At 43.1% G+C, this 9943-nt stretch overlaps 1 protein-coding gene across 1 annotated transcript in view; it reads left to right on the forward strand.

Annotated features, from left to right (window-relative positions):
* Positions 1-9943, forward strand: part of NFRKB (nuclear factor related to kappaB binding protein) — a 56949-nt gene that overhangs the window by 39878 nt on the left and 7128 nt on the right. Inside the window, exons 20-24 of the mRNA XM_045295187.1 lie at positions 1287-1366; positions 1485-1705; positions 1801-2071; positions 2571-2783; positions 7528-8295. Coding sequence (XP_045151122.1) covers positions 1287-1366; positions 1485-1705; positions 1801-2071; positions 2571-2783; positions 7528-8295 — 1553 coding nt within the window. The remainder of the gene's footprint in view (positions 1-1286; positions 1367-1484; positions 1706-1800; positions 2072-2570; positions 2784-7527; positions 8296-9943) is intronic.

The raw sequence follows: 9943 nt of genomic DNA on the forward strand, positions 1-9943 counted from the left end.
AAGCAGTATTGTACAATCGCTACCACAGTCAGTTTCCAAGTATTCTTTTTCTTCTTGGATTCCTTGACGTCGTCTCCCTTTTGAACCGAACCCACTACCACCACTGAACCCCACTCTCCCCCAAACCCTGTTCTACATGCTGTCCCTATAGGTTCATCAGCCCTGGGTTTCATATAGTGAAAAACAAGAACATGTAACACAGCTTCGAGAGGGTGACCCCAGTGAAATGACACCTCTGAGGTAAATCCTATTATGAACAAGCAAAAACGAAACAAATACAGAAACTATTGAAAATTAGATCATGTGCAGCAGCAGATGGGGGCTCAACTGTTCAAGTTAGGTTTATCCCTTTGATCTTCTATACGCATCTCTCCAGGGCACTCTGGTAAGTAACCACTTTCCTCCCATCTCTCAATTGTGGGTAGAGGGAGTTCACCGAAGGCCTCTTTCTTATGTAGTTCCCACAAATGTATCTTGGGCTCCCACCATCATCCATAGCTTTGCTCTGATACTAATTCCTCCTTCGACTTCAGATTATATGATATACAATCCTACGGTGACTGTTGATGGTGTGCTTCTTCGTTGTGGACTTTTGTTGACATTTCACTTAGGTGGGTGCTTGTTTGGAGACAAGCGTTTAAGACCAGACGTTATTTTATCTGATAGCTGGGCACCATCTAATTTCTTCACTACATTTTGCTGTAGCACCTGTGTCCTCTGTGTTCCCTCCCTGGGTGTGAGTATCAAGCAGGGCATGAGGTCAGAACTAATTGTTCTTAAGTTGGCGCTAGGATTTAGTGCGAGTAAAGAGCATACTTGTTTGGCACCTGTTTGCTAGGAAATGCTTTCGTTTTTCTCAATTGAGGGTCCTGTTTACCATTGGCTTTGTATAGATGCTCTTCAGTAGGTTAAGGAATTTCCCTTCTGTTCCTATTTGTTTTGTGTTTTTATCAAGAGCTAGTGTTGGCTTTTGTCAAATGTCCTTTTGGTGTCTGCTGTGGTTCTTTTCCTTTGGCTTATTTATATGATGTATTACATGGATTGATTTTCTAGTGTTGAACTATCATTGCATACCTGGTATGATTCCTACTTGGTCGTGATTTTTTTGATATGTTATTGGATTCTGATACGTTATTGGCTATGACTTTGCAGAGAATTTTTGCCTCTATGCTCCCAAGGGATGTTGGTCTGTAACTTTCTTCTTTAGTAATGTCTTTGTGAGGCTTTGGTTTTAATGATGCCATTCTCCTTAGAGTGCTGTTGTTGAAACTTACTCTTGTTTGCAGAGAGGATTCACCAGGCACACGCAGCAGCAGCAAAAGCCAGGAAAGCCCTTCAACAAAAACCCAAGCCCCCCTCCAAAGTGGTAAGTGACCTCAGTAGGACATCTGTCCTGTTGATTTCAGGCACTGCAGAAGCTACACCTTCCTTCAGTTGAACCTTCATGAAATCTCCCTCAGGACTGTCTGTACCTTTGTTTGCAGAAGTCTAATAGCAAGGAGAGTTCGATGAAGGTCATTGGGAGTGGCTCCTCAGAGCAGAGCGCGCTGAGCCTCAGTGACTCCAGCATGCCGCCCACCCCTGTTACTCCAGTGACTCCCACCACGCCAGCCTTGCCTGCTACTCCTCTCTCCCCTCCACCAGTCTCCTCGGTGAGCAAAAGTGCTCCGAGTACCGTCTCAGAGCCAGCTAAATCTAGTTCGAGGTAAGCGCTTCTCTTTCTTCCCCAGCTTTCTCCCTCAAATTCTTGTGTGTTCCTGCCCTAAGGTCTTTTGCTTTTTTTCTTGATTTTCCTCCTAGTGTTCTTCTGGTGTCCTCACCCACAATGCCCCAGCTGGGAACAATGCTTTCCCCATCCTCCAGCCAGACTCCACCAACTTCTCAAGCTGCTGCCCGGGTAGTGAGTCACTCTGGCTCTGCTGGACTGCCGCAGGTGCGTGTTGTGGCCCAGTCCGGCCTTCCTGCTGTCACCCAGCAGTCCACAGGATCCACGCAGACGCTGTCACAGATGCAAGCAGGGCCTCAGATCCGGGTTCCAGCCACTGCTGCACAGACCAAAGCAGTGCCCCAGGTAACAGGGGCTCTGAGGGGGATTGGGAAGGAGGAAGAATGGACCCAGTGATGGTTGCATGATCCACATGGGCACGTCCTGAGATTATTGTTAGTAGTGCTAATGTTGAATGCAGTAACTCATGTAATAATTCGTGGGCCTGCCTTTGCTCTTGGCTGAATTATAGTAACTGGTTGTGTAATTTTAGAAAAGATTCTTCACCTCTATTTACAATTGCATTATAAATACATTAATACTCATTTTTAGTGTATAATTAGGGTGAAAATGAGGTGTTACATGTAAGTGTGTACTGAAAATTAAGAGTTCCTACAAATACAAGCAATGTACAGTGCTCATTTTAGAGAGCAGTGAGTCTCACACACTGTTAATATTATTAACTAAGCTGTGTTGTGAAGGGGCCCAGCCGGAATCAGGAGGAAAGGTAACTTGGGTGGTGGAGATTCTGCTTGATCTACACATTAGTGTCTAATCTGAATTCTGGCCTCATGTTCCGAACTAGACAGTGATGGCCACTGTTCCAGTCAAAGCCCAGGCCACCACAACCACTGTGCAGCGGCCTGGAGCTGGGCAGACGGGGCTCACAGTAACAGGCCTCACTGCCACTGCCAGTTCTGTGAGCAAGCCAGCCACCAGTTCCCCGGGAAGCTTGACTCCAAGTTCTTCCACAGCAACTGTCATTCAAAACGTCACAGGGCAGAGCATCATTAAGCAGGTAAGTGAACACACTCTTTGGATGGGAGAATCTGGGAAAGGACGTTAGATCTTCACTCCTTAACTTATCGGGATTGCAGGTGTGTGCTCCCAACAAGGACGGTATAAAGCTTAAGAGTTATCTTCTGTTACTTTCCATATAGTATTTCTGTGTGTTGTCTGAGCCTTTGGTATTCGGAGTAGACTATGAGTGAAAAAGCTAAGAGTACACTACTTTTTTGATGTGGATATAAAAAGACAGCCATTAAACCTCTAAGAATTGTTAGAGCAGCTACTAATACTGGTGCTCGTAGTAGTTATTGGGTCCTTGCACCATCCTAAGGGCCTTATAGATAGAAAAATAATTCCATCCTCTTTAACACTGGGATGTTCTCACCATGGTATTTACAGTTGCCTTATATGCATGTGGAAATAGGACATCAAATAAGGAGGACCATAGAAAAATTAAATGTCTTTGAATTATGGTGCTGGCAAATAATATTGAAAGTACCATGGACTGCCAAAAGAACAAACAAATCTGTCTTGGAAGGAGGACAGTCAGAATGCTCCTTTGAGGCGAGGATGGTGAGACTTGTCAGGAGAGGCCAGTCCCTGGAGAAGGACATCAGGCTTGATAAAATGGAGGGGCAGCGACAAAGAAGAACACCCTCGATGACATGGATCGGCACAAAGAGCTCACACATGAGGGTTGTGAGGGTGGCATAGGGGCTGGGCAGTGTTTCGTTCTGTTACACACAGAGTCACAGTGCGTCGAAACAGACTCAGTGGCTAAACAGCTTTATGGCGTAGACCTTTTTTTAAATTTGTTTTATGTTGTGATTTAGGTGAAAGTTTTCACTACAAATTAGATTCCCATCCAGCTCTTCATGTATAAATGGTTTCGTGACAGTGGTACCATCCCTGCAGTCAGTGCCATCACTCTTGCTATTTCTATCCATCCATTTTCCTGCGAATGACTCCTTGCCTTCTCATCTTTTACCCAGTGGTGCAGTTTGATTTTGTGTAATTGGTGTGTAATGGAGCACATCCCTTGGGGGTATCCCAGTTTATTTTATAGGTGACTCCATTCTAAAGCTAAAAATTTGCCTCCAAGCTGCCATCAAGTTGGCTCATGCTCATCAAACAAACACTGTTGGTCCTGCGCTGGCTTCATAATGGATGTTATTTTTGAGCCCATTGTTGATGCCACTGTGTTAGTCCACCCCCTTTGTCAGTCTGTCTTATTGAGGGTCTTCCCCATTGTCTGTGATCCTCACTTTATCAAGTATGGTTTCCTTTTCTAAGTCCTACCTGGTTAACATATCCAAAGTACAAGAGAATGAAATCTCACCATCGTCACTTTGAAGGAGAGGTCTGACTGCTTCTTCCAAAACAGATTTGTTTGTTTTTCTGGCATCAATGCATAATGCAAATGCATCAGTTCTTCCGTTTTCCTTCTCATCATTCAGCTTTCACGGCCATAGGAGGCAACTGAAAATAAAATGGTTTGGGTCAGAACAAAAAGATGTCTTTTCATATCATTGCTCTTGAAGACATTAAAGAAGTCTTTTTTTGATATGCTTGAACAATTGAATTGTATGATATGTAGAAGAAGTGCCAATAAAACTTTAAAAAAATTTTTTTTAAAAAGAAGTCTTTTGACTGCTTGACTGCTGGCTTCCATGAGCACTGATTATAGCTCCATCAGGAAGCAAGGTTGTGTCATCTATAGGTTGCTAATGAACCTCAGAATGTATTGTGAAAGGATACAACCCTGATGCACGCCTTCCCTAATGTTAAACGTGCATTATTCCCTTGTTTTGCTCAAATGGCTGCCTCTTGGTCTATGTACATATTTCACATGAGTGCAATTAAGTGTTGTGGAATTCCTATTCTTCTCAGTGTTTTCTGTGGTTTGTTAGTGATTCATGCAGTTTAATGCCTTTGGGATAGTCAATGAACACAAGTGAACATCTTCCTGGTCTTCTCTGTTTCCAGCCTCTCTGGATCCCGCTTGAATTTCTGGCAGCTCCTGTCAGTGTACTGCTGCATTCATTTTTTAATTGTCTCAGCAAAATTTTACTTGCATGTGTTATTGATCATATTGTTCCCAAATCTTCATTTCTTTGTGTCACCTTTGTTTGGATTTGGCACAAATATGAATCTCTTCCAGTTATATTTGACCAAGGAGCTGTTTTCAAAATTTCTGACATGTAGCACTGAGTGCTGCAAGTGCTGCATCAGTTTTCTGAAACATTTTAGTCAGCATTCCATCGATTCCTGGATTCTTGTTTTTCACCAGTGTCTTCAATGACTTCCTTCAGCATAATTAATTCTTGATCATACGCTATCTCTTGAAATGGTTGAATGTTGACCAATAATTATTTTTTAGTTCAATGACCCTATATATTTCTTCCATTAAAGAAAATTGTTATTAACCTTTAGTACTAAGTGTTGAATTAGGAATCATCATTTTCTGGTGAACCATATTTTACAAGATTTCTTTCCCCTAAGACGGAGGGAACTTGCTTCTTCCTTGGGCCTCCTGGAGACAAACTGCTGGGCTGTCTTCAGGGCTTGCAGAGGCTCCGTCCATGGTTGCTCCCTGGCGGCCATTTCTCTCCTCTTCTCTTCTCTTCTCTTCTCTTCTCTTCTCTTCTCTTCTCTTCTCTTCTCTTCTCTTCTCTTCCTTCTTCTTTTGATGCTTCTTGCATAAGTCAATATTTTTCTTATAGAATTCCTTAATATTTCAACTCAAGGTTTATGAATTTTTTCTTCACTTTAAGCTAAACATGTTCTTCCCTTTTGGTTTTGTAATTCCAGGTCTTTTTGCGCTTTCTTTTCGAGAGTAAGTTTTCACAATTTTTTGTGACATTCATAAAATGTCTTTCTTTCCTGTTGCTTTAATGACTTCTTGCTTCTTAGAGCCCTGCTGGCATAACGGGTTACGCTTTTGGCTTCCAGCTGCCATTCCAACCACCAGATGCTCCACAGGAGAGGGATGGGGCTTTCTCCTCCCTTGAAAGAGTTCCCAGTGTCAGAAGCCCACGGGGAGTTCTGTTCTATCCTGTAGGGCTGCTGTGAGCTGCATAGATCAGTATGTGACTCAACTTTATGGCTGTGAGTTTGGTTGGTTTTTGTTTTGATTTTTTTCTACATGCATGCTGATAGTGGTGCCATCCCACTCGCAGTCTGTTGTTAGGTCTCCAGATTGTGCTGGGATAGAGTCATGGTTGTATTTTGGCTCTTGTTGACTTGTATTTATTTGTTTATTTTCAGCTTCTCTGAACTTGGGTGTGAGTCGTTGATGGTCTGTTGAAACAGCTTGGCCCTGGCATTGTCTGATGAGACTGAGTCTCCCTCATCTCCTCCCATCATGTCGTTGTTTGATTCCATCTGGCATGATTCAGCTGTATAGTTGTTGTTTGTGTTGAAAAAAAAGTTACTGGTTTTGCAAAATTCTGCTATACGATCTCCATCTTTGTTGTTATCACCATGCCCATATTTTTCAACTTTTGTTCCTTCTTATTTGTTTCTAACTCTTGAATTCTGACGACCAATAATTATCAGTGCATCTTGACTGCATGTTTTGTTCAATTTCAGACTGGTAGAATTCTTCAATTTCTTATTCACTGGCTTTATTGAATGGTCCATAAATTTGATTAATAGTGGTGTTAACTACCGTATATACTCGAGTATAAACTGAGTTTTTCAGCACACTTTTTATTCAGTTTTTGTGGTAAAATTTGGTGCCTCGGCTGATATTCGGGTTGGCTTATACTCGAGTATACACGGTAGTTTTCCTTATAGATGTATACATATTATCTTATCACAGCATTGTACTTCAAGATAGATCTTAAATTGTTCTTTTTGATGATGAGTGTGACACTGTTCCTCTGGAATGTACTATTCCTGGTAGAGTAAACCATGTATATGATTGTCTCAGGGCTACATGTAAAGATTGACCACAGATAGACGCTAGTAAGTTAGTGGAGTTGATGTGTGAATCCAACAGTCGAACCCCAAAGCTCATGTTCTTATTGCCATACTACTGCTTACAAACGGTGGTTGTTTTAGCTGTGAGTACACAATTTGGAGATAGTTGGGGAAATGATGGTATATACTGTTTTCTTAGGTGGTATTGAGGGTAGTTTTCAGTATTGCCCATAGTATTGTAGCTATATTTAAAAAAATTTTCTTTTATTAGGCTGGAGATGAGCATAGAAGTATTGATTAGTGAGCTGACGTATCTTGCGTTTACTAATGTTCTAGTTATTAATATTCTTAGAACATTCTAGTTCTTCCTTCTCCTCAACTCCCTTCCCAGCCCCCAATCATGCCAAAAGGAAAGGAAAGATAGAACAAGATCGGCAAAATTATAAGCATTGTCATTGAGTGGGGATACATGGATTTGTTAGGCTGTTCTGTTATTTTGTCAATGAAAGAACGCTGGTGGTGTAGTGGGGCTAAAAATCAAACAACTAACTGCAGAGTCAGTGATTCAAACCCACCAGTTGCTCCGACGGAGAAAGATAGGCTCTGCATACCTGTTGCTATGTAACATCTCAGAATCCCAGGAGAGCAATTCTGCTCTGTTCTTAAAGCTGTGAATCATAATCGACTTGACAGCAGAGATTGGTTTGTTTGTTGGAATTTTGTGAATGTTTATGATTTTTCAAAGTTAAAACAAATTTATTTGTGAAATTATACTTCCTGGTCAGCTTACTATTTTACACCTTCATCAATATTGTTCCTTCTCCCTACAGGTGGCAATCACCGGGCAGCTTGGTGTGAAGCCCCCAACAGGCAACAGCATCCCTCTCACAGCCACTAACTTCCGTATCCAGGGCAAGGATGTGCTGCGTCTGCCACCCTCTTCCATTACCACTGATGCCAAAGGCCAGACTGTCCTGCGAATCACTCCGGACATGATGGCCACGCTGGCCAAGTCCCAGGTCACCACAGTCAAACTGACCCAGGACCTCTTTGGGACTGGAAGTAGCACTGCAGGCAAAGGCATTTCGGCTACCTTACACGTCACCTCAAACCCAGTCCACACAAATGAGAGCCCTGCCAAGGCCAGCTCGGCCAGTGCCCCTTCTTCAACTCCAGCAGGCACCACGGTGGTCAAGGTGACTCCTGACCTCAAGCCAGCAGAAACTTCGAGTTCAGCATTTCGCTTGATGCCAGCGCTTGGTGTGAGTGTGGCAGACCAGAAGGGGAAAAGCACAATGGCCTCTTCAGAAGCAAAGCCGGCTGCCACTATCCGCATTGTGCAGGGTCTGGGCATGATGCCTCCCAAAGCAGGCCAGACCATCACAGTTGCAGCCCATGCCAAGCAGGGCACCTCAGTGACGACCGGGTCCGGAGCTGTGCATACGTCTGCAGTGTCCTTGCCCACTATGAATGCAGCTGTGTCCAAGACTGTGGCAGTGGCGTCGGGGGCTGCAAACACCCCCATCAGCATTGGCACAGGAGCCCCCAGTATGCGACAAGTGCCAGTTAGCACAACAGTTGTGTCCACTTCCCAGGCTGTGAGTAACACTGGTGACCCGGAATAGCTCCTCTGTTCAGGAAGCTTCTAAAGGCTGACATGAGGGAAATGCTCTAAGAACTAGGAATTCTTTGATTCAAAAAGAATTATTTTCTTTTGAAATTTAGGAAAACACTTCTTTTATTGCTGTACACTTCTATCATCTGGGCTAATTATGGCTAGTAATTCAGTATTTATCTTCCTACTCCTTTTCCTGGGAATTTTCATGCATGTACACATAGTTTTTAAAAATGCACGAGGGAGCTGTCCTGCCCCCTCTGTCTTGGGCGCTCTCTAGGGCATACACAAATAAATAGATCCTGTCCCTTTTCACGGTGCCTTAGACTAATGGTATGTGCTCGACTAGTGGCTCAAACCCATCTAGTGGTACCACGGAAGACAGGCCTGGCAGCACACTTCTGTAATAAGTGCAGGAAACAGAGCCCCTGTGGGGTAGTTCTGCTCTTAACACGTGGGGAGTTAGTTGGAATTGACCCGCAGGCAACTAACATCAACATGCATATTAATCCATTTGAACTCTGTGAAAGGATACATTTTTACTGTTAAAAATGATGGTCCTTAAAAAAAAAAATGATGGTCCTCGCACATGTTTTTATCTGGTTTTGATCATGTATAAGTACTTCTAAAGCATATGTGTGTGTTTGTGTGTGTGCTGCCAGAATGGTTATCTCAGCAAGCCAGCTCCCACCAGCAAGCCAACCCCTGTTTTCCCTATCCCTAGGTTCACACCAGATGGCACTTGTCTTTATACAAGTACCTGACTGGTGAAAGGTGGTTTCTGTTTCATTTCTGTGGTTACTAAAGTGGAGCGCTTATGTTTCTGGGTGCTGGCCGTTTGCTTCTCCAGTGGTGAATTGCCTCATTTATCTATGCTCATTATTTGAGGCGACCTTTTGTATAATAATAAGAGTTAATTCCTTATTCAGTAATCTCTTAGCCTGGAGCATAGAGCCTTTTGCTCATTGTTCACAGCTGTACTGATCAGCTCTGATTGTATAGAAACCCTTTTGTGGTTTCTAGTTCTCCATCTTTCTAGCTTGTGGTTTTGGTTTTTTTGGTTTTGTTTTATTTGAATCATACAACTTTTATCACAATCCACACATAAATCCATTGTGCCAAGCACATTTGTACATGTGTTGCCATTATCATTTTCAAAACATCTTCTTACTACTTGAGCCCTTGGTATTAGCTCCTCAATCCCCCCCACCACCATGAACCCTTGTTAATTTATAAATTACTATTATTTTTCCATGTCTTATACTGTCCAGTGTCTCCCTTTATCCCCTTATCTGTTGTCTATCCCTTGGGAGGGGGTTATAGGTAGGCCATTGTGATCAGTTTCCCCTTTCTTCCCCTACCTTCCTCTTCCCCTCCTGGTATGGCCACTCTCAATATTGGTCCTAAGGAGTTTATCTGTCCTGTGTTCCCTGTGTTTCCAGCTCTTATCCATACCCATGTACATGCTCTGGTCTAGCCAGATTTGTAAGGTAGAAATAGGGTCATATAGTGGGGGTGAGGAAGCATTAAAGAACCAGAGGAAAAGTGTGTGTTTCATTGGTGCTATACTGCACCCTGACTGGCCTGTCTTCTCCCTGCGACCCTTCTGTAAGAGGATGTCCAATTGCCTA

Source organism: Echinops telfairi, unplaced genomic scaffold (assembly GCF_000313985.2).
Source record: "Echinops telfairi isolate 266 unplaced genomic scaffold, ASM31398v2 ScPeMD7_5592;HRSCAF=6446, whole genome shotgun sequence".
NCBI lineage: Eukaryota > Metazoa > Chordata > Mammalia > Afrosoricida > Tenrecidae > Echinops > Echinops telfairi.